This window comes from Hypanus sabinus, chromosome 12 (assembly GCF_030144855.1).
Source record: "Hypanus sabinus isolate sHypSab1 chromosome 12, sHypSab1.hap1, whole genome shotgun sequence".
Lineage (NCBI taxonomy): Eukaryota > Metazoa > Chordata > Chondrichthyes > Myliobatiformes > Dasyatidae > Hypanus > Hypanus sabinus.
In genome coordinates this window covers 47,433,621-47,459,562 of record NC_082717.1, presented here as the reverse complement: position 1 = coordinate 47,459,562, position 25,942 = coordinate 47,433,621, and the positions used below count along the sequence as shown (strand labels likewise).

The 25,942-nt window shown below is 41.7% G+C and overlaps 1 protein-coding gene across 5 annotated transcripts in view; it reads right to left on the bottom strand.

Annotated features, from left to right (window-relative positions):
• Window positions 1-25,942, bottom strand: part of pacc1 (proton activated chloride channel 1) — a 133,050-nt gene that overhangs the window by 24,994 nt on the left and 82,114 nt on the right. For 2 of the 5 annotated variants that reach the window (XM_059985870.1, XM_059985871.1), the window contains exons 4-5: window positions 5,980-6,076; window positions 768-977 (exon numbers count right to left, since the gene is read on the bottom strand). In XM_059985870.1, the coding sequence (XP_059841853.1) occupies window positions 768-977; window positions 5,980-6,001 (232 nt within the window). In that variant the 5' untranslated portion in view covers window positions 6,002-6,076. Of the gene's footprint in view, window positions 1-767; window positions 978-5,979; window positions 6,077-17,522; window positions 17,805-25,942 lie in introns of those variants that run through there. The other 3 variants (XM_059985872.1, XM_059985869.1, XM_059985873.1) reach the window with 3 other exon arrangements.

The window sequence follows — 25,942 nt, the reverse complement described above, 5'->3', positions numbered from 1 at the left end:
CTCCACAGACAGAATTTTCAGGTTCTTTATCAAAAAGCTATGTACTTTCAAAAAGAGCCCTGACGTTAACATCTCTTTCACATGTCTAACAGTGCACCTCCGACAATGGAACAACTGTCTAGTTTTGTATGACTAGACATTCCATGTGCACAACTAAACACAAGTTTTGTGTTATGAGAAAAGTTAATGGAAAAGTTGATGAAGCAGCATCGATAAGCAGAGGGTCTCCCCAAATTGTTGCTGAATGGAAGTGCCTACCCTGAACATTGCAGTCCTTTACACTATAGAAAACAAGCCATTAATCTTGATATTGAAAGTTCAATTATTCATTCAGCCTACTGTGTAGGGTAAAAAAGATGAAAAAAAAAGGTGACATACAGTTCGATTTTGCGGCCTGCAATGGATAGTTGAGTATCAGGTCATGAGATGCCAATAATTCCTCCTGGGATCACGTTCTTAGTCTTAATGTTAAGCAAAAAACAATCTAACTTTCACCTACATGCACTTACTCATATACTAAGTCAAGCAAACTAAATTTGTAATGGAAATATTATCAGTAACTAAAAATTTATTCTGCAAAGCACAGCTGCTTCAAATTATGTTAATTATATAGTGAGCCACAGAAATTTGAATCTAATTAAATGTATTATCAGATTGCTTTCAGTATCAGTAATGAGAATAATTAATATCAAGAGATTTCAAGATACAAGAAAAGCTAAGAAAAAACTTACATCAGCAAGTTTATAAGAAAATAACTGCATTCTCACCAGGAGCATCATATTGCTGAACTTCCTGAAGAGAGACGGACATGACAGGATGTTTCAGCTTTTCTCTGTAGTCAGTGATTGTCTGATATGCCAGGAACACTGCCACCGACATCAAGAGCAGATAGATAAATATAAGAATTACTGAAAGTGTGTTCTTCAGGCAGGCTTTACCGAAGATAAAGGGAAGACTTGTTGAGCCAATATCATTGTCTAGAAAAGGGGGAAAAAATCAGCTCCTTCCCTTCTTTAATATCATTATGTTGATCAGATTTAACATACTAAAATATCAGAGTAATAATGTATTCATAGAAACAACTGTGGAACTTAAAATCATCTCTATCCTTTAAAACACTCAGTCACATTCTTACCATGGTGCTGATACAGTCTGGGATGCTCCGGGACAGATCAGTGGTGTAACCTGGGGTCATTGGGTTTCAGCATCACACACCCCTGCCAGGATTGGCCAGGCCCCCACTTCTGTCCTAGCAGCTTTGGCCCACAGCCATCCGAAGGTTCGTTCTGGCCACCAGAAGACGTGGGATTTCCCAGTGGCCACCCATTGTAATTCCACTTCCCATTCCGATATGCCTATCCATGGCCTCCTCTACTGCCTTGATGAGGCCACACTTAGGCTGGAGGAACAACACCTTATATTCCGTTTAGGTAGCCTCCGACCTGGCAGCATGAACATCGATTTCTCAAACTTCTGGTAATGGCTCCCACCTCTCTCTCCTTCTGAATTCCCCATCCCCTTTTCCCTCTCTCACCTTATATCCTTGCCCGCCCATTGCCTCCCTCTGGTGCTTCTCCCCTCCCCCCCCCCCCCCTTTGCTTTCTTCCATGGCCCTCTGCCTCTTTCACCAATCAACTTCAAGGCTCTTTACTTCATTCCCCCACCCTTCAGGCTTCACCTGTCACTGTGTTTCTCTCTCCTCTTCCCCCACCTTTTCAATCTACTCCTCAGCTTTTTTTGTCCTCCAGTCCTGCTAAAGAGTTTCAGTCTAAAATGTTGACTGTACTTTTTTCCACAGATGCTGCCTGGCCTGCTGAGTTCCTCCAGCATTTTGTGTGCGTTGTTTAATAGTTACAGTAACTTGCACACGACAGTGATATGTCAGTATAATGAATGAATGAATGAATAAAGTTGTTATTTTTTGGTCAGTACAAACATAACAAAAAGCATCATTTTTAAGGATGATTTCATAACGATGATTTCATAAGACAAAATCAAATAATAAAAATCATTAAAGCAGACCAAAAAGGCGTAGGCTGAAGCTACGGCTTATTACGCCTACCCCTCTTACAACATATATTCTTACAACATCTGACAACAACATATTTGGTGTCAATCATCACATCAAAAAGAAAAAATTTCCTAATCTTTTAACACAAAATCCAGTTCCAAGTATCATTTATTTATATTACTCCCATTCATTTTAAATCATGTATTTTATATTTGTTCATTAAATTATTTTTAAATAATTTTTTAAACTTGTTAAGTGTGGTGCATGTTTTCAAATTCTCACTACAACTGTTCCATAGATTCACCCCTCTGACTGAAATATAATGATTTTTTACATTTGTTATTATTCTTTGATTTTGAAATATACATGTTCCTCTCAATCATGTTGACTTTCCCTCATTTTAAACAACCTTTGGATACTTTGTGGTAACTATCCATTTTTTACTTTATACGTAATTTGTATTATTTTAAAATTTACAAAAACTCTGAATTTTATTTTGTTGAATAAATAGTGGATTGGTTGGCTCATAATAATTTGTCTTATTTACTTCCTTTTGGAGTAGAATAGAAAATCAAGTTTGTATGTGCTTTGTATGTATTTCCCCATACCTCTACACAGTAAGTCATGTATGGGACTATAAGTGAACAGTATACAATGTCTACAAAGATTCCTGATTTAAGAAATCTTGCGCTTTGTACAGTATTGCAATAGATTCTTGACATTTTTGCTTTGACATAATTTATATGTGGTTAATTTATTATCTATTATCCAGCTTAATTTATTATCTATTGTCACTCCTAAAAATTTTGTTTCAGATACCTTATCAATTTCAACATCATTTATTCTATGTTTACTATATAAGTTTGGTACACGGTTTCCAAATATTATGAATTTAGTTTGACTTAGATTCAGTGATAATTTGTTAGTATCAAACCATTTCTTTATAATTTTTAGTTCTTTCTCCACTGTATCCAAAAGTTGTTTGAGATGTTCCCCACTACAAAATATAGTTGTATTATCAGCAAATAATATACATTTTGATGTCTGAGAAACCATACATATATCATCTATATACAAAATGAACAGCAATGGACCAAGCACTGAACCTTGTGGAACCCCACAAATTACCTTCAAAAGTTTTGAATTTGAGTTAATTATACGTACATACTGATACCTGTCTTCCAAATAACTACTTAACCAGTCATGTGCCATCCCTCTAATACCATATCTTTCTAATTTTGTTAATAATAATTTATGGTCAATGATGTCAAATGCTTTTTTTAGATCAAAGAATACTCTCACAGTGTATTCATTTCTTACTTTAGTGTTTGATATTTTTTCTACAAAATCTATTAATGCTATTGTAGTGGTTCTGTTTTTCCTGAAACCATATTGCTGTTCACAGAGTATATTATGTTTTGTTATTAGATCATTTAAACCTCTTACAAATAATTTTCCAATAATTTGGAAAACTGAGAGCCAAGAAACTGGTTTATAATTTGAAAATACATGTTTATTTCTCGCTTTGTATATTGGAATGACCTTGGCTATTTTCATTTTATTGGGAAATGTATTATAGTTTCATTCTCAGGCAGTGGGGATATGCCAGTGGGTTAAGCCATATGAACAGAGTAAGGGAAACTTAGCCAACATAATGGCTGGCAGGAACAGTCAGTGCTGATACAGACAGAAAGGAAGTAAGGGGAGGAAGGTTAGAGAATTCAACAATGAGTCCTGAAAACTGTAATGTTCCCAGATAAACGACAAAATGTTGCTCCTCTAGCTTTCATTGTGCTGCATTATAACAGTGCAGGAGGACACCGACAGAGAGGTCAGAGTGGGAGTGGGATGGTGTGTGAAAGTGACATGCAAAACCGGAAGCTCCAGCTCACTCCTGTAGATTAGCCTCTTTCTCCAGATGCTGCCTGACCTGCTGGGTATATGCAGCATCTGCAATTCTCCTTATTTCCTCAGTGCTCTTAAAATGATAAAGTGCCCAAGAGGCTTCAGTGGCTTAAGTACATGAACATTTGCAGAAAATGACTAAATATAATCTTGAAGCAAATGGCTATAGTGAACCCTCTGCAGGGAGAAAAGGGGTAGAAAGATAGGGGCAATTGCAGAGCCTGATCTGAAAAGCCTACCAATAAAAAAAAGAGTGAAAGAAGAGGAAAAAGGGTAATTGTTGAAACTGAGAGAATTGGACACAAAATTTTCAGTGTAATTCAATGAGAGATGGGAACGACAGGTCGAAAGTAGGAAAAAAAGTAAAGTCTACGGCAAGTGCGACTTTCACTTTTAAAGACTTCATCTCATGTTCTCAATATTTTATTTTATTTATTATTATTTTGGGGGGGGGTTTTGTTTCTTTTTGAATTTGCAGTGTGTTGTCTTTTGCACATTGATTGTCCATCTTGTGTGTAGTTTTTCAGTGATTCTATTGTGTTTCTTTGTATTTACTGTGAATACCCACAAGAAACTAAATCTCAGGGTAGTACATGGTGACATATATCTACTTTAGTAATAAATATACTTTGAACTTAAATTTGAATGAGCACTTGAATTGCTGAGAAGGCTGTGAACCAAAGGGTTAGTATAGACAAGTAGTTTATGGTCAGCATTGACATGGTAGGCCAAAGACACTGGTTTTTTTGTGCTGTATGGCTTGATGAGGATTAATTTGGGAGCCAGCATGCAGAGCTTTTGATGAGCCAACCAGTGACAATGAAAGAAATTTTATCTCATCTGCAATGCTGTCAACAGCACAATGGTGACTGTGAGGCCAGTGGCAAGTAAAAGGTAGAGTTACAGCTAGATATCATTAGTACATGGAAGCTGACCTCCATATCCACAGATGCTCTTGCTAAAGTGGGATAGTGACAAAGAACCTAAAGCACCATCTTGGAACATTTGTGCTAAGTGTATGAGGCTGAGTTTGTCAAATGTTGCAGAAACAGCAACACGATGGAAAATCTCCATAACTGTACTCGCAAAATGGCACAGAATTTAGTTCCACTTGTAACTCCACAGTAAGTAAAGCAGTCTCTCCCTGCATACAGAAAGACTTGCAGGAATGGCTGAAAAGTCTCAAGGAGGGTTTGCAACAGAGAAGTGTGAGACAATGACCATCTTCAACCAGAGAGAGAGTCCAACCTCCTATCCTTGACATTATATGCCATTATCATGGTGGAAAAGTTAACTTCCAGCTTCCGATGCCCTGTTTCTAAGTACATGTGAACACACTATAGTAAAAACCAGATTTTTATTATAAAATTGTTAAGTTTTATATAGATAAAACTGCAATTTTGTGACTTAAATATAAAATTTATCTGAAAGCTAAAAAACAAAATAAACATTTAAATTTCACTGGAAGAATTTAATTAGAACGTTTTCATACCTAGACAAGCCTGACAGGAAAAGGAATCATGGAATTCAGAAAACCTGACAGCTGAGGAACCCCCACCACAGTAATTCAACAGAGGAAGTAGTTTCACAACTGGGACTAAAATCAAAATTTATTCAGTTTTACTGACCATTCCCTGCAGTCAATACAAGATAGACTACATAGAGAAAGTGCTGGTCTTAGTTTAATAATGAGTCTGCACTGTATTTAATATTTCATTAATATGTGTCTAATACTGTAAATATATTGTCTGATTAAGCCTTCTTTGCTTACATAATTCATTACGGATTATATGTAAGAAGTACATGAATGACACCTCATTACAGTAAAACTATGTACACGAGTATCCCCAGACTCCCGTGTTCTTAATTCCATTAGTTTCTGGAGATACAAAACATAGCAGATCCCGGCCTGGCCTCCACATTAAAACAAATGTAAAATAGATCAAATGTAACCTCTTACCTGACTGCGCAACATTGGAAAAGTATGAAATAGGGATCAAATGTCTTCCCCCAGGGAAAGCTGGACCAGCCAGGAAAGTGCAGTTCTCACAAAGCATTATTACCTTGTAACTCTGGGCTGTTCATATCCTCTTCTTCTGCATTATTCTCATCGCCGAGATCAGAACTTGGGCGTCTTTCCTCTGCTTCATCATTTGAAAGCTACAGAGAGGAGTAAACACTCTATAAGCAGATTCGAATTAAGTAACAGCTATCGACTAGTGATCTAAAGTCTGAGGAGATCCAAACACTTCAAACATCCTAAGTGGAAGCAGCAAATGTTTCAGAATTAGTTTTCCTACAGTTGGATTAAGTAGAATCGGATCCACCTCAGGTTTTGGGGAGTCTGATATAACCTTTCCTGTTAACAACATTTTACGTGGTCCATCGTGTGCTCAGGGAAAACAATACAGTATCTGCAATATTTATTAAGACAGAAGAGGGGGCGGAACCCAATTCTTACACCGTGTGCAGCTTGGCTTTCTTTCTATCAAGGAGATTTTAAAAGACTTATCTCATTCATATGGGTGATGGTTATCTTAGAATCTTAATGTGCAAATGGGGGCCATAGAAGGATAGTCCACCTCCCCTCCTGCTGGCTCTTTGAAAAAATTATTCCATTTAATCCCAGACCGAAATTTTATCCCAAAATTCCGAGAGTCAGTCCTCTTCACATTAAGTGACTTCTTTAATGTTCCCAAAGAACATGCTTTCACTATTCCACAAAGCGACTTTTATATTTTTCCTTTGAAGAAGAAAGTAACCTCCTGATAATTTTAGCATCTGGAGTTTATTTAGCAAATCATTTATCAGAGTGTCACCTTTTCTGCTCTATCAAAAATTATCGACAGTCAGATCTCCCTTTATATTTGTTCGAGGGAAAGCAAGTTTCTTCCCTTTATCCTAAGCCCTCTATGTCCTTGTTATATTTTTCAGAAACAAGCTGCCCTGCTAAAGCCAAAGATTATAAAGTCCAGATTTACAGTGCCAAGACCCCGTAAGTCTCCCAACTGCTTTATCTACTTAGTCTGCAACCTTGAAGCAAATTGTTCTGAAGTTTTTCCTCTCTGCCTTATCTCTGCATGGTCTATGCCTGGCATTGTTTGCACATTTAAGATACGAAAGAATACTGGTGAACAATTTTGTCTACTTGTAAACATATATATTGTATGTTCATTTTAATTTTGCAATTATTTAACAATGTTTGCAGATTGGTGAGCAAATATCATTCACTTAGCAGATCACGCCCATCAACTTCATATTTGCAGCAGCCGTGAGAATATGAAACTACATTTGTAATAAGCAAGAGATGGATTTGCACAATGACTCCACCTTTGTCGGGAGTCTATTACTCATGCAAACTACCAAGCCACCACTATATATCATTATATCATCTGGTGTGGTTTGGTAGTTTTTAATTAAGACTATGTCTACCTTTCCAGACAGCCTTATGTATAAAAATCGCAACAACTACTTCTGATTGGATTTTCCAATTCATTTCTGAGTAATTTGTCTGGATTCAGAATAAAATTGATTAACTCCATTTTGAACGTAATAAATCAAATTTATAATCTGTAATTCAACTGAACACAGAGACCTCAGTCTTGTACTTTGCCTAAGAAGTGGGAAAAAAAAGATGGATTAACTTCAGATTTTACCCATACTATTTACTGCAATCCTTGCCAGAGAGTGGACAAATTCAATCTTTCATATCTTAAATGTGCAAACAATGCCAGGCACAGTCCATGTAGAGATAAGGCAGGGAGGAAAAACTTCAGAACTATTTGCTTAAGCCACAGCTATTAACTCCTAGCTCCTGAAAGAACTGAATGTTCACTCTTGCTCTGGGATGGCAACTACTTGTGGACAAGTAACAAAGCAAGGGAAGGAGGCAAGGCTGCAGGATTTCCTTCAGCCACTACATCACTCCAGCAACTGGTTCACAATCCCCTTTATTGGAGGTAGCCAGAGCAGAAGCATCATCACAACTGGTAAATAAATGGAAATGCACAAATTGACACATTACAAAATGAAAAGGGTCACACATCTCCACTTCACTGACAATCAACTCTCTCTCCACCCATAACTGTGTGGCTAGGCAAAGCTCATAGCACACCAACCATGGCTGGCAGAATTTCAGATGCTGACAAAAGGTGCACAGGAGCAAGAAATACCAGTTAGTTGAGTGGTGTCACAGCAACAATCTTGCACTCCACATCAGCAAGACCAAAGTGCTGATTGTGGACCTCAGAAAGGTTAAGACGAGAGAACATAAGCCAGTTGTCATAGAGGGATCTGAAGTGGAGAGAGTGAGCAGTTTCAAGTTCCTGGGTGTCAATATCTCCAAGGACCTATCCTGGATGCAACATATTGATGCAGATACAAAGAAGGCAAGGCAGTGGCTGTGTTTCATTTGGAATTTGAGGAGGTTTGGTTTGTCAACTAAAACACTTGAAGGCTTCTACAAAAGTGCCGTGGAGAGCATTCTGACTGGCTGCATCACTGTCTGTTATGAGGGATGGGGGGTGGGTGAGGAAACTGCAAAGTAAGTTGCAGAAATTTGTAAATTAGTCATCTCCATGATGGGTACCAGCCTCCATAGCATCTTCAAGGAGCAGTGCCTTCGGAAGCTGGTGCCCATCATTAAGGACCCTACCATGCAGGATACACCCTCTTTTCATTTTTACCATCAGGTAGGAGGTACAAAAGCCTGAAGGCACACACTCAGCAATTCAGAAACAGCTTCTTCCCGTCTGCTATAGAAAAAAGTGATCAGCTAGACCACCCTCATCAGTACTGAGGTAGTTTGAGCCAAATATTCCCAGTCATGCCTGAGAGATGGCTTTTTAGAGCAGTTTGTCATTGAGCGTACCAGGGGATCAGCTGTACTAGATTGGGTGTTATGTGATGAACTGGAGGCGATTAGGGAGCTTAAGGTAAAGGAAACCTTAGGAAGCAGTGATCACGTTCAAGTTCAAGTTGCTTTTTATTGTCATTTCAACCATAACTGCTGTAACAGTACACAGTAAAAATGAGACATTTTCCAGGACCATGGTGCTACATGACAGTACAAAAACTACATTGAACTACATAAACCAACACAACAACTACACTAGACTACAGACCTACCCAGGACTGCATAAAGTACACAGAACAGTGCAGGCATTACAATAAACAATAGACAAGACGATAGGCACAGCAGAGGTCAGTAGGTTGGTAGTCCGATGGCTTGGGGGAAAATCTGTTACATAAATAATCAGCTGGATGGTGGTGCCCGGGATTCCGTCCCGTTTCTGTACTCCCGCCGAGATTGCCACAGATGTAGTCCAATTTAATGCCCATTGGAGAGCAGAATGGACGGGAGAGCTGGCCGGCTAGGGTTCACTTTTTTCCTGGCACGGACTCCTGCCCGCTCGCTTCGCTTCCGCTTCCTCACACACCGCTTACGCTGTCCCCACCTCCGCCTACCGGCATGAGGTGACTCCGAGGACTGAGGGCCTGATTCCCTCAGCAAGCAGACACAATATGATTGAGTTCAACTTGAAATTTGACAGGGAGAAAGTAAAGTCTGATGTAGCAGTATTTCAGTGGAGTAAGGGAAATTACAGTGGTATGAGAGAGGAGTTGGCCAAAGTAAATTGGAAGGAGTTGCTGGCAGGGATGACAGCAGAGCAGCAATGGTGTGCATTTCTGGGAAAAGTGAGGAAGATGTAGGACAGATGTATTCCAAAACCGAAGAAATACTCAAATGGTAAAATAGTACCATTGACAAGGGAAGACAAAGCTATTGTAAAAAGTGGAGAGTAAAAGTTTTTTCAAGTATGGTAAAAATAATAGAGAAATGAGAGTGGATGTAGAACTGCTAGAAAATAAGGCCGAGAAATAATAATGGGGGACAAGGAGATGGTTGATTAACTAACTGAGTATCTTCCATCAGTCTTCACTGTGGAAGATGCTAGCAGTATGCATGACGTTGTAGTGTATGAAGAAAGAGAAGTGGGTGCAGTTGTTATTACAAAAGAGAAGTTGCTCAAAAAGCTGAAACACTTAAAGGAACATAAGTCACCCAGACCAGAAGAAATGCACCCTAGGGCTCTGAAAGAGGTAGTGTTTAAAGATTGTGGTGGCATCAGAAATTATCTTTCTAAGATCATTGGACTCTGGCATTGTGCCAGAGGACTGGAAAATTGCAAAGGTCACTCCACTATTTGAGAAAGGAGGAAGGCAGTAGAAAGGAAATTATAGACCAGTTAGCCTGACCTCAGTGATTGGAAAGATGTTAGAGTCAATTTTTAAGGATGAGATGATGGAGTACTTGGTGACGCAGGACAAGATAGTACAGGGAAAATCCTGCCTGATGAACCTGTTGGAATTCTTTGAGGAAATTACAAGTAGGATAGATAAAGGGGATGCAGTGGATGTTGTGTATTTGGACTTTCAGAAGGCCTTTGACAAGGTGCCACACATAAGGATGCTTACTAAGTTAAGAGCCCATGGTATTACAGGAAAGTTACTAACATGGTTAGAGCATTGGCTGATTGGTAGGAGGCAGTGAGTGGGATTAAAAAGATTCAATTCTGCTTGGCTGCCAGTGATTAGTGGTGTTCTGCAGGGGTCAGTGTTGGGACCACTTCTTTTTATGCTGTATATCAATGTTTTAGATGATGGAATAGATGGCTTTGTTGCTAAGCTTGCAGACGATACAGAGATTGGTGAAGGGGCAGGTAGTGTTAAGGAAACAGGAAAGATGCAGGAGGACTTAGACAGATTAGGGAATGGGCAAGAAAATGGCAAATGAAATACAATGTTGGAAAATGCATGGTCACACACTTTGGCAATAGAAATAAATGTGTGGACTATTTTCTAAATGGGGAGAAAATCCAAAAACCTAAGAAGCAAAGGAACTTGGGAGTCCTTGTGCTGAACACCCTAAAGATTAGCTTGCAGGCTGAGTTCATGGTGAGGAAGGTAAATGCCATGTTAGCATTCATTTCAAGAGGTCTAGAATACAAGAGCAAGGATGCGATGCTGAGATTTTATAAGGCACTGGTGAGGCCTCAGCTTGAGTATTGTGAACAGTTTTGGGCCCCTCATCTTAGAAAAGATGTGCTGGTGTTGGAGAGGGTCCAGAGAAGGTTCACAAGGATGATTCCAGAAATGAAAAGTTTATCATACAAGGAACTTTTGATGGTTCTGGGTCTTTACTTACTGAAATTCAGAAGGATGGGGGGGGGGGGGGGGAATCTCATTGAAACCTTTTGAATGTTGAAAGGCCTAGGCAGAGTAGATAGGGATAAGGGTATTTCCCAGGGTGGGAGAGTCTAGGACAAGAGAGCACAGTCTTAGGATAGAGAGGCGCCCTTTCAAAACAGAGATGCGGAAAAATTTCTTTAGCCAAAGGTTGGTGAATTTGCGCCAGGTCGCTGGGTGTATTTAAGGCAGAGATGGATAGGTTCTTGATTGGACACGGCATCACAGATTATGGGAGAAGGCCAGGACCTGGGGTTGAGGAGGAGAAGAAAAAAGGATCAGCCATGATTGAATGGTGGAGCAGACTCAATGGGCCAAATGGCCTAATTCTGCTCCTATGTCTTATGGTCATTGAATATTTGACTCTTTGTTCTGGCTCAGGACAGTGAACAGGGTGAGTGGTCAACATCATGGAATGACCCATATCCATAGAATGGTTAAAACTAACTCCTCTCACCTCATTGGACACCAGGCTGGCTATGCATGTAAGCAATTGGTCTGTAGACAGCTAGAGATGAATTTGAAAAGGAGTATAATGATGGCTGTTTTCTTTTGTTCTATAGAGAGACTGGAACACATAATTTCTTTCCACTGGTGATATGTAAATATATTTATGAAAGTACTCAGATAATAAATCATGGGAGCATGAAATGCACCTGTTTCTTGTGGCACTCTTCATTTACTTGATTATCTTAACACCCTGGAAGGTAGCACACCCAAGTCCAACTCTCTTTACAATGTATCAGACAACTTTATCTCACAGAGGCAATCCGATTTCCAATCTACAAATGCTTTTCAGTGTTGTTTGGTATGATGCAATTGACCTGTGATCTGCTTGTTGTCAGATAGTCATGTCACTTGAAAATAAAAGGTTTCAACTGCTGATAGCTATACAAGTCAGTTTTAATATATGAACAAAATTCAGCAAGCTTCCAGCTCCCAATCACAGATTGATAGTGATATTTACTTCTTTGACATTTTGACATGTAAAAAATATTAGTCAGAATTATAGAAAAGTACAGCACAGAAACAGGCCCTTTGGCCCATCTAATCCATGACAAACCATTCAAACTGCTTACTCCCATCATCCTGCACTGGGACCACAGCCCTCCTAACTCCTACCATTCCAGTACCTATCCAAACTTTTCTTAAACGTTGAAATCAAGCTCACGTGCACTACTGTATTTGTGCTGGCAGCCCGTTCCACAGTCACGACTCTCTAAGTGAAGAAATTTATCCTCATGTTCCTCTTAAAATTTTCACCTTGCACCCTAACCCATGAGATCTGGTTACAGTCCCACCCACTTCAGTGGGAAAAGCCTGCCTGCATTTACTCTATCTGTATCCCCGGCAATTTTATATACCTCTATCAAATCTCCTCTCAATCTTCTACATTCCAAGAAAGAAAGTCAATCTTTCCTTATAACACAGGTGCTCCGACCCAGCATCTTTGTAAAATGTCTCTATACTCTACCAACCTCTACGAATCTTTCCTGTAGTTGAGTGACCAAAACTGTACTCAGTATTCTCAACTAGGTCTCACCAATGTCTGCAAAACACACAAAATACTGGAGGAGCTCAGCAGGCCAGGCAGCATCTGTGGGAAAGAGTAAACTGTCGACATTTTGGGCCAAGACCCTTCATCAGCATTGGAGAAAAAAGATTATGTCAGAGTGAGAAGGTGGGGGAAAGGAAGGAAGAAATACAAGGTATTAGGTGATAGGTGAAACCAGCCAGTGGGGGTGGGGGGGGGGGTAAAGTAAAGAGCTGGGAAGTCAATTGGTGAAAAAGATAAAGGACTGGAGAAGGGGGAATCTGATAGGAGAGGACAGAAGGACATGGAAGAAAGGGAAGGGGGAGGAGCACCAGAGGGAAGTGATGGGCAGGTCAGGAGAAAAGCTGAGAGATGGAAATGGGATTGGAGAATGGGGAAGGGGGGACATTATCAGAAATTCAAGAAATCAATGCTCATGCTGTGAGGTTGGAGGCTACCAAGACGGAATATCAGAATGCCCCTCCAACCTGATCATGGCCTCACCACGGCAGTAGAAGAGGCCATTTACTGACATATTGGAATGGGAATGGGAAGTAGAAATACAATGGCTGGCCACTGGGAGATCCCACTTTTTCTGGCAGACAGAGTGTAGGTGTTCGGTGAAGCAGTCTCCCAATCTACATCGGGTCTCACCGATATACAGGAGGCCATGCCGGGAGCACCTGGGCAGGTGTAGCACTTGTTCCACTCGCAAGGATAAGTGCAGGAGGAAGATCAATGGGGAGAGATGAACGGACAAGGGAGTCACATAGGGACAAGGGATCCCTGCGGAATGCAGTAAGTGTGGGGGATGGAAAGATGTGTTTGGTGGTGGGATCCTGTTGGAGATAGCAGAAGTTACGGCGAATTATGTGTTGGACGTGGAGGCTGGAGGGATGGTAGGTGAATGTCTTATACAACTTCAACATACCACCCCATCTTCTGTTCTTTTCTGATTTATGAAGGCCAATGTGCCAAAAGCTTTCTTTATAACCATATCTAACTGTGCTGTCACTTTCAATGAACTATGGACCTGTATTCCCAGATCCCTTTGTTCAACCACACTCATCAGCCATATGGTTCACTGTGGAAGACCCATCCTAGCTGGACCTACTGAAGTGCAACACCTCACACTTGTCTTCTTTAAATTCCATCTGCCATATTCACCCCATTTTTCCAGATCCTGTTGCAAGCCATGATAGCTTGCCTCACTGTCCACTACTCCCCAAAATTTGGTATTATCCGCAAATCTGCTGATCCACATGATCATTCAGATCATTGATGTAGATGGCAAACAACAGCAGACCCTGCACCGATCCCTGCGGCACTCCACTAGTCACAGTCCTCCAGTTAGAGAGGCAACCATCTACTACCACTCACTGGTTTCTTCCACAAAACAAATGTCTAATCCTATCTAATCCAATTTACTACCTCATCTTGAAATCCAAGGAACTGAAACTTCTTGACCAACCTCCCATGGGGGTCCTTGTCAAATGCTTTGCTAAAATCCACGTAGACCACATCCCACTGTCTTGTCTTCATCCACTTGCCTGATAACTTCCTTGAAAAACTCTATGAGATTAGTTAGATATGACCTACCATGCACAAAGACATGCTGACTATCCCCAGTCAGACCCTGTCTATCCAAATATTCACATATCCGGTCCCTCAGAATACCTTCCAATACCTTTCCAACTATTGATGTCAGGCTCACTCGCCCATAATTCCCTTTCTTATTTTTAGGCCTTTCTTAAACAGTCAAACAGCATTGGTTATCTTTCATTCCTCAGGTACTTCACACTTGCCGGATCCTTCCTGATACCATCAAAATTGGCCTTTCTCCAATTTAGATTCTCAACCTGCAAACCACACATGTCTTTTTGCACATCTAGTCTGAAACTAATGACATTTTGGTCACTAGAAGGTAAGTATTCCCCTTCTGTCCCCTGTCCTGTCTCATTACCTAATGGCAGATCTAGTATCGCATTCTCTCCAGATGGGACTTCTATGTACTGATAAAGGAAACTTTCCTGAACACATCTGACAAACTCTATCCTGTATAGTCCTGTTATAATATGGGAGTCTTAGTCAATATGTGGAAAGCCTAAATCACCTACTATAACAACCTTATGTTTCTTGCAACAGTCTGATCTTGCTACAAATTTGTTCCTATAAATCTTCTGGACTGTTGGGTGGTCTATAATATAGCCCCATTAACATAGTCATACCTTTCTTATTCCTCATTTCTACCATAATGTCTCACTAGACAAGTTCTCCAGTCTCTGCCGACTGACTGGGCACTGCTGTGACATTTTCCCTGATTATTAACACCTCCCCTCCTCCCACTTTTTCTTACTTACCTACTGCCCATTTATACCTGCTGGTGTTTGGGGCTGCAATGCAAGCCCTGAGCTGAACCCCTGAACCTGGAACTCTTATCCCAGCCTCAACCCTTCGAACTGTTTGTCATGGGTGATCCTACCAAGAGGAAAAGCGTAAAGCCCTGACTCCAGGCAACATAGCTGTCCACGTCAATGAGGAATGGAAGCTGCCAAACCACGACAAGGCTGCGGACCTGTTCGAGGCCCTCCCGCTTTGTCACATCTAAAACAATGGAACCCCAGTATACTGAATCAGGTCCTGTCCCTCACAACCGTCTCACTTCAATGGCTACAATATCCTAATTCCAGGTGTTGATCCATGACCTTAGCTCATCTGCCCTTCCTACGATACATTTTGCATTGAAATATACACAGCCCAGAACATTAGTTACACCCTGCTCAACCTTCTGATTCTTGACTTTGTCCGAGGTCTTACCAACACCTGCCTCCACAACCTCTCCACTAGCTGTACTAGCACTCTGGTTCCCACCCACCTGCAATCTGAGCTTAAATGCATCGCCCCTTTGAATGCAAGGCTTTTCATAGGGAGGCAATTTCACACTTAGCTCAAAAGTAGAAATAAACTCACTTTTCAGAGTAGTATATTACTGAACAATGAACGTCTATTGACTTAAAAGATAGCCAGAGACCCACAGATGCTGGAAATCTGAAACAATAAACAAAAATGCTGGAAAGACTCAGTAGATCTGGCAGTAATTAGTGAGTAGATTGCATTGATATCTATGAGTTTTCCATGATGTCAGAATGCTCCAAATCATCTTACAGCTAGAGAAGAACTTTTAAAAAGTCCAGCCATTATTGCAATATAGGAAAATAAAGCAACTAAGTTAAATATTTAAAGCAACACTCTGTGGGAACTCAATAAAGATGTATTTGATGCCAAATTTAAACAATGAGCTGTAGTTTCAGCTCACAGATGGACAAAAGTAACTAATCCAGTATTTTGATATTTTAAATGAAGCCAAATTTTAAAAACAAGAAATTCTGCAGATGCTGGAAATCTGAGCAACACAAACAAAATGCTGGAGGAACTCAGCAGGCCAGGCAGCATCTATGGAAAAGAATACAGTTGACGTTTCCAGCCAAAACCCTTCAGCAGGACTAACAGGACTTTTTCCTTCTTTTCCATAGTTTACACAGTTTGCTGTCCATTGATCCTGTTTACAGTCACTGTTCTATAGATTTACTAAGTATGCCCACAGAAAAAGAATCTCAGGGTTGTGTGTGGTGACATGTACGTCCTCTGAAAGTAAATTTTACTTTGTACTTTGGAAATATGTAAATGGACATTCAAAATACACCCCAAGTAATCTGATGGTCACAGTTACCACAATAATTGTGTGCTTTCTGGAACAAATTCAAATAATTTCCCTGAAGTTGGAATGCTTGTGTAGGGGCTGAGATGAAGGACAGTTTTAGCAACTGCAGAAGAAATAGTACAATTTCAAGTCAACACAGAAAGGGAATGTTCATGGGATGCCTTGGGCAGTTCTGGCACAGAAGGGATCTGTAATATAGTGGATAGATGGCAGGCTAGCTGGGTGCGGCTCTTTGACTTTGTGTTGTATGGAAAGCTTAAAACCCATTTAACGGAAGAAGAGCGCTAACGTGAGGTTTTAAAAACGATACCGGGTTAGATACACAGATAGAGAGTAATTTAACTAGAGTGAGTACTGGAGGGGGCGGGTTGTCACATGCGTAAGTAGCCACGTGAGGTGAGATTGTTACACTTGATATAAAAAGCTGAGAGAAGTGGATGCGTGCGCAGTGTGATAAAGGAAAGGTTTATGACAGATACCCTCAACGACAGAGATGAATTATATACATACAAAATAAACGCTGGAAGAACGCAGCATCTATAGAGGGAAATGACGTTTCGGGCCGAGTCCCCATCCATCGGGAGTTCATAGGCATTTATATAGCTGAGGGTTCAGAGAAAATACACCCTGGGAATAAAGAAACTATACTTCCGGTTGTTTCCTTCAGGTTGCCAAGCAGAGGTCAGAGCTGAACTCGAGAAAATAAACCAGTATTTCAATGCACCAACACTACTGCTTTCGTGAAACCCGGTCTTCATCCTCTGTAATGTGAAAGCGGGTGGATCCTTTGTGCCGTTCCTACATCTTGAGAGGCAGCAGTTACTCCCCCCCCCCCCACCCCACACCCCACACCCCACACCCCGGGCAGCAAGTTTCCGGCACTTATACTCGCTGTGCTGTACAGAGCCGGAGACAGGCATTTCACCCAAAAAAAGGTATATGAAAATATACTTTGCTGGTGGGAAAGAAGCATACAATGCATAAAGCACAGTGTTATTTAAAACGCACTTATTTCAAACTAAATTAAGACCCAAAACAACAAACTTTTGGCAACTAACTGGAGAGACTTGAGTTTAATTAACTCGCTGAAAGGCAGAGGTTACCGGCAGCAAACAGCCCGTAGCCCTGGGATTCGCACCCTGCTTCAGCCGGTTACCTCTTCATAAGAGCCGGTGATTTCTCTTCTCATCGTTGCCGAAGTCCCAGAACAGCTAGGTCAGCGGCCCGGCCATGCAGTGTGGAGCTGAGCTAAACATGATCCGGAACTGGCCAGCAAAGCGGCGATGAATGCAGAGCGGAAAATCGAATGATGTAGGAGAAGCGCAGGCAGCGCCGGGGTACAAACCACTGCCCTCCGCCAGCCACCCGGTCTGGCTGCATTGCCAGTGCTCACTGCCTCCCCCAACAGGGCACCCGTCACAGTAAAGTGATCACAGTAGGCACATGTCACCACATACTACTCTCAGATTCATTTACCAAGCAATACTTTTGAATCAGTAGAAGACTCCGCACAAAAATGGACCAACAACCAACGCGCAAAGGAATACAAACTGTTCAAATACAAAACTAATAGACGATAAATAAATAGTATTGAGATACAAACAAGAGAAAATCTGCAGGTGCTGAAAATCCCAGCAACACACACACACACACAAAATGCTGGAGGAACTCAGCAGGCCAGGTAGCAGCCACTGCAAAGAGAACGGTCGTCGCCTTGGGCCAAGACCCTTCAGCAGAACATGTATTGGGAGCATGAACTGTAATCTCCTTGAAAGTAAGTTCACAACTTCACTGTTGAGGTGAGTGAAGTTATCCATGTTAGTTCAAGAGGATGATGGTTAAAGAGTAACAGCTGTTCCTGAACATGGTGGTGTGTGACCTAAGGCTCTTTTCCCTCCTTTCCAATGGCAATGGCAAGAGGAGGTGTTGGGGGTCCTTGACGATGGATACTGCTTTCTTGTTTTAGTGCTCCTTATAGAGGTTCACAATGGTGGGGAGGGCTTTGCCTGGGATGGGCTGGGCTGTATCAATTACTTTATGTAGGCTTTTCCATTCATGGGCATTGATGCAACCAATGAGAATACTCTCCACTGTGCATCTGTAGAAGTTCATCAAGATTTTAGATGATATGCCGAATCTGTATAAATTCCTAGAGAAATTACATGCTGGCCCCAGAACAGATCCCCTAAAATGATAACATCAAGGAATTTCAAGTTACTGACCCACTCCAACTCCAATCCCCTGATGAGGACTGGTTCGTGGATCTGTGGTTTCCTTGTCCTGGAGTCAATAATCAGCACTTTAGTTTTGCAGACTTTGAGTTAGAGATTGTTGTTGTCGTACCATTCAACCAAATATTCAGTTTCCCTGACTGGTCACCTCCTTTGATTCATGCCAGTGCTCACAGCCTCTGGCAACTCAGTCGGTTGAGCCAGAGGCCCCCCCTGAGCGGGGTACCCATGCCAGTGCTCACCACTTCACTGCACGGGCAGCTGTACCAGCGCTCTTCAGCCACGACTACTTTGTCAGTGCTCTCGATTAACTGTTTTGTCCAGCCAGGCAGCTACACCACAGCTTCACCCCCTGCCTCTCTACTGTATCACTACTCACACTGGAGGACTTCCATTTCTACATTCACTGTCGAATCTCATCGTCTCCCCCAGTGCCTCAGCTGCATTATTAGTACACACTGCCAGAGTTACTGCCCACAGTGCTCAGCCCCTCCCACAGCCAGAACAGCTGGATCTCCTCTTATTTTAGTTAGGACTGGAGAATTTGACTTTTTAAGGAGAACCTGGAATGGCTCGGACTTCTGCACTTGGGGCACAGAAAGCCGAGAGAGATCTTCTGGAGCAGGGTTCCCAATCTTTTGAAAGCCATTAACCAAGGGGTCCGTGGACCTGAGATTGGGAAACCCTGTTCTGGAGTGATATAGAGGGGAGTAGACAAGGTAGGTGGCCATTAGTGTTTTCCCCAGGGTCAAGGAGCCTAAAACTAAGGAACGTAGATTTAAGGTGAGAGGGCCGTCTTTTCCACGTGGAGGATGATTGGTTTCTGGAACAGATTTTGAGTCCACTAGTTTTCACATTATATGTTAATGATCTAAATGATGAAATTGAAGACCAGGTTTGCAGACGATACAAATATAGGTGGATCAGCAGGGAGTCTCAAGAAGGACTTAGATAGATTAGGAAAATGGGCTAAGTATTGGGAGATGGAATACAGTGGAGGGAAGTGTATGGTCATGCACTTTGGTAGAAGGAATGAGGGCATAGACTATTTTGTAAATGGGGAGTAAATTCAGAAATCTGGGGTGCAAAGGGACTTGGAAATCCTAGTGCAGAACTCCCTAAAGGTTAACGTGCAGCATGAGTCAGCAGTAAGGAAGGCAAATATGTTAACTTTGACTTCCAGAGGAATTTAGAATACAAAAACAAAGAGGTAATGTGGGGGATTTATAAGGCATTGGTGAGACCTCATTTAGAGAGGATCTAGAGTCAGGTAGCATCTGTGGAGCAAAAGGCCTGGTCAATGTATTGATCAAAAATTGAGAATCATAAAGTAGTAAGAGTCATAAGAGTAATACGGCAGACCCTTCAGCCCAATTAGTCTTTGCTGACCACAGCAGCCTCTCTTCTAGTCTCGCTAATCTCTGTGTCTCGCAGGTCTTTATCTTTTCAATCTCTCCACCCCCATCTTGTGTCTGTGCTCTTCAGTTTTGGACTCACCAAACCTGGGTCAAATTTTGTGACTCCTACCTTATCCAAACCCCTCATGAGGTCAGCCCTCATTCTATATTCCAATGAATAAAGATCCAGTGTGGCCAACCTCTCCTCATAAGTCAGGCCTTCTGGTCCAGGCAGCATCCTTGTAAATCTCTTCTGCACCCTCTCCAACTTGACAATGTCTTACCTAAAACAGGGTGACTAGAACTATACACAGTACTCAACGAGACCTGGGTGTCATTATACACAAGTCATTGAAGGTGGGCATGCAGGTACAGCAGGCGGTGAAAAAGCCAAATGGTATGTTGGCATTCATAGCAAAAGGATTTGACTACAGGAGCAGGGAGGTTCTACTGCAGTTGTCCAAGGCCTTGGTGAGACCGCACCTAGAATATTGTGTGCAGTTTTGGTTCCCTAATCTGAGGAAAAACATTCTTGCCATAGAGGGAGTACAGAGGAGGTTCACCAGATTGATTCCTGGGATGGCAGGACTTTCATATGAAGAAAGACTGGATCGACTAGGCTTATACTCACTGGAATTTAGAAGATTGAAGGGGGGATCTTATTGAAACGTATAAAATTCTAAAGGGATTGGACAAGCTAGATGCAGAAAGATTGTTTCTGATGTTGGGGAAGTCCAGAATGAGGGGTCACAGTTTAAGAATAAAGGGGAAGCCTTTTAGGACCGAGATGAGAAAAAACTTCTTCACACAGAGAGTGGTGAATCTGTGGAATTCTCTGCCACAGGAAACAGTTGAGGCCAGTTCATTGGCTATATTTAAGAGGAAGTTAGATATGGCCCTTGTGGCTAAAGGGATCAGGGGTATGGAGAGAAAGCAGGTACAGGGTTCTGAGTTGGATGATCAGCCATGATCATACTGAATGGCGGTGCAGGCTCGAAGGGCCGAATGGCCTACTCCTGCACCTATTTCCTATGTTTCTAAAGCGCAGTCTCACCAGTGACTTACATAACTGCGACATAATATCCCTACTCCTAACTCAATGCCCTGATTGATTAAGGCCAGCAAGCTATATGCCTTCTTCACCACTGTCTACTTGTGTGGCCACATTCAGTGAACTGTGAACTTGTACCCCCAGGTTCCTCTGTTCCACAATACTTGTCAGTGGCCTGTTATTCACTCTATAGGTCCTACTCTGATTTGAATGCCCAGATGGCATCACCTCATTTTTATCTGAGCTGGCTGCTGGCTGTGTGCCCAGAGACCCAAGTTCTTTGGGCACAGAGTTCGGAACAAGCAATACAACAGACTTTTAACATTGTAAATCAGTGAGTTGTTTTGCTATCCCTCCCCTCTTGCTGTGAAATGGGGATATCTCTTTTTCCTTTATTAAGGGGAGGTAGAGGGAGGGGGAGGGAGGGAGAGAGGGAGAGGGAGAGGGAGAGAGAGAGAGAGAGAGAGAGAGAGAGAGAGAGAGAGAGAGAGAGAGAGAGAGAGAGCGCACCAGTGCCAGTGGTATGTCGAATTACCAGGTGAACGAGTAGTCTTTGGGATACTGCGTCTGTGTCATTATTTAAGCTTTGCTGCACACTTGCATGCTCGGTGGAGGGTGCAGATGCTTTTTTGCTGGTGGGAGAGGTGGGGTTTTGCTTTGTTGCTGCTTAAGCATGGGGGGAGTTGGGGCGCTTTGGGGTTCTAACATTTAACTGTCATTCATTCTTTGGGGCACTTCTCTGTTTTCATGGATGTTTGCGAAGAAAAATAATTTCAGGATGTATATTGTATACATACCTCTGACATTAAACTTACCTTTGAAACCTACCGAAGTCCAACTGCCATTTCTCAGCCCTTAACTGATCAAGATCTCTTTGTAATTCATTGTAATCTGCCTCACTATCAACAAGGCTCCCTTATTTAGTATCTCATTAATCATGCCATGAGCATTCAAGCCAAATAAAGTACATAAATAATGAATAACACTGACCTCTGATGCACCCCACTAGTCACAGGCATCCGGTTGGATAATTGACCTTCAACCATCACCTTCTGCTTCCTATCATTGTGCTGATTTTGAATTTCCTTCACTAGATCCCCCCACACCCCCGAATCCCAATAAGAGCTAGGATCTTGTCAAATCCATGTAGACAACATCCACTGCCCAACCTCCTCTATCCCTTTTGTTATCTCTTTTAAAAATGTTTAATGTTTGTTTAATCTTTGGATTAAAGGAGGAGGGGTGTCATTACTAGTCAGGGAAAACATCATCGTGGTGCTCAGTCAGGACAGACTGGACAACTCATCTGGTGAATTGCTGTTGGTGGAACTGAGAAATAAGAAACATATGACCACATTAACAGGGGTAAATTACAGATCACCCAACAGTCCAGAGAAACTTGCAGAGAGATCACAGACTGTTGCAAGAAATAAAAGGTTGTTAAAGATGGTGATTTTAACTTTCCACATATTGACTAGGATTATTATACTATATAAGGGCTAGCTAGGTTGGAGTTTGCCAAATGTGTTCAGGAACTTTTCCTTAATTAATATGCACAAGTCCCAACAAGAAAGTGTGTGATACTTGATCTGCTATTAAGTAATGAGACAGAGCAGGTGGCAGAAATTTGAATAGGGGAACATTTTGTATCAAGTGATCACAGTGCCATTAATTTCAAAGTAAATATGCAAAAAGAAAGGTCTGGTCTGTGGGTTGAGATTCTAAATTGGAGAAAAGCCAATTTTGATGGTATAGAAACATCTGTCTGTCTGTCTAGGTACCATATCCGATGCAGACATTGGTGACCATGTTTTCCATACAGATCTATCCCTTGTTCTTTGGATGACTTCCATTTCCTCGATATGTAGCCACCTGGCTAGGCTTTTGATGTACATAGGCCGAGGTCTTCCTCTAGGTTTGGTCCCCTCGATCTTTCCAGAGAGTATGAGTTTTTCCAGTTCATCGTTCCTCATGATGCGTCTTAGGAATCTGAGTTGTCTTTCTCTTATTGTTGGTATGAGTGATCTAACTGCTTGGGCTCTTCTGAGAACTCCTTCATTTGAAGTGTGTGTGGTCCATGATATTTTTAACATTCTCCTGTGGAACCATAATTCAGCTGCTTCTAGTCTCTTTTCCATTGCTGGGGAAATGGTCCAGCATTCACTTCCATAAATCTGGACAGAATAATTTTGGCACTGCAGTATTCTGTTTTTAGTGTACATGTTCAAATTTCTGTTTGTTAATATGGTCTTCAGTTTCTGGAAAGCTTCTTTTGCCATTTGTATTCTGTATTTGATATCTGTGTCGCACCTGCCAGCACTTGTTATTTGGCTGCTAAGGTATCTAAATATCTTGAGGCCTCTCAATCAACATCAAGAAGACAGAAAGAATGGTCATCTCCAGAAAGACAAACATACCATAATGTATGATCAAGATTGGAAATAGAAACATAGAAAACCTACAGCACAATACAGGCCTTTCTTGAACAGCAGAAGCACATTGACTATCCCTCCAATCCTCTGGTATCTCACCCGTCACTAAGCATGATTTAAATATCACTTGTAGGGCCCTCATGATTTCTTTCTTAACTGTTCCCTTGCATTTCTTACACTCCATAAGCCCCCATTTGTTCTTACCTGTCTATGCCTGCTAAGCACCTGCTTTTTTCTTAACCAGGGCCTCAATATTTCTTGAAAACCAAGGTTCCCTAAAAGAACCTGTCGAAGGGTCTCGGCCCAAAACGTCGACAGTGCTTCTCCCTATACATGCTGCCTGGCCTGCCGTGTTCCACCAGCATTTTGTGTGCATTGTTCCCTAAACCTGTTATGTTTATCTTTTATTCTGACAGGAACATACAAGCTTTGTGCTCTCAATATTTCACTTTTGAAGGCCTCCCACTTACCAAGTATACTTTTGCCAGAAAATAGCCTCTCCAAATCCACACTTGCCAGATCTTTTCTGATTTCCCAGGGCTGAAATGGTTGTCCACAAAGTTGTGCTGAACATGTCCCTACCTTAGAAATTACTAGGCTTACCTATAGCCCTCCATTTTCCTGAGCTCCATATCCAAAAGTCTCTTAAAAGATCCTATCGTATCCGCCTCCACCACCGTTGCCGGCAGCCCATTCCACACACTCACCACTCTCTGAGTAAAAAACTTAACCCTGACATCTCCTCTGTACCTACTCCCCAGCACCTTAAACCTGTGTCCTCTTGTGGCAACCATTTCAGACCTGGGAAATCAGAAAAGATCTGATAAATGTGGATTTGGAGAGGCTATTTTCTGGCAAAAGTATACTTGGTAAGTGAGAGGCCTTCAAAAGTGAAATATTGAGAATACAAAGCTTGTGTGTTTCTGTTGGAATAAAAGGTAAACATAACAGGTTTAGGAACCTTGGTTTTCAAGAAATATTGAGGCCCTGGTTAAGAAAAAAGCAGGTGCTTAGTAGGTACAGGCAGGTAAGAACAAATGGGGGCTTATGGAGTGTAAGAAATGCAAGGGAACAGTTAAAGAAATCATGAGGGCCCTACAAGTGATATTTAAATCATGGTGAGATACCAGAGGATTGGGGGATAGTCAGTGTTCTTCCGCTGTTCAAGAAAGGCTCTAAAAATAAACCAGGAAATCATAGGCTAGTGAGCCTAACATCAGTAGTGAGAAAATTATTAGAAAGTATTCTGAGGGACGGGATATATAAGCTTTGGATAAACATGGACTGACTAAGGATAGTTAGCAATGCTTCGTGCATTGTAGGCCATGTCTAACCAATCTTACAGAATTTTTTTTGAAGAGGTACCAGGGAAGTTGATGAAGGCAAGGCAGTGGATGTTGTCTACATGGACATTTGACCAGGTTCTGCATGGGAGGTTGGTTAAGAATGTTCAGTTGCTCAGCATTCAAGATGAAGTAGCAAATTGGATTAGACATTGGCTTTGAGGGAGAAGCCCGAGAGCGGTAGAAGATGATTGCCTCTCAGCCTGGAGGTGTGTGTCTTATGGAGTGTTGTAGGGAAGAGTGCTGGGTCTGTTTTTGTTGTGAACTGTATCTATGATCTAGATGGTAATGTGGTTAACTGGATCAGTGAAGTTACAAATGACACCAAGACTGGGGGTGTAGGGGAAGACTTTCTTGGCTTGCAGTGGGATCTGGATCAGCTGGAAAAATGGGCTTAAAAATGGCAGGTTGAATTTAATGCAGACAAGTGCACTTCGGTAGGACCATCTAGGGTCGGTCTTGCAGAGTGAACACCACAGCTGAGAAGCGTGGTGGAACAAAGGGATCTGGGAACACAAGAACATAATTCATTGAAAATGGCATCACAGGTAGATGGCTTTTGTTGTACTGGCCTTCATAAATCAAAGTATTGACTACAGGAAATGGGATGTGATGTGTACCTTTGGGTTATCTTTAACCCCACCTGACAAATCCATCTCATATCCTTTTTTTGCCCTCCTATTTCCCCTTAAGCCTGCTCTTAATTTTACTTTGTCAAGAGTTCATTTGTACCCAGCTGTCTAAAAGCAATGTACACTTCTTTCTTTTTCCTGACAGGAGCCTCAATATCTCTCATTAACCAGGGTTCACTTAATTTAGATAAGTCTACCCTTCACCCTGACACGAGCATACTTCCCCTGGACTATTGATATCTTTTCTAAAAGCCCCCTACTGTTCCTTTGCCTTTAAATATCGCTGCCCAGTCAACCCCAGCTAGATTCTGCCTGATCCACCAAAGAGAAGTCCAGTTTTGCTCCTTTTCAATTAGGTTCCTTAATGTATTGCACAAGGAAACTACCTTGAACACAACACATAAATTCAGCCCCTTCCAGGGAATTTGCATTCTAGG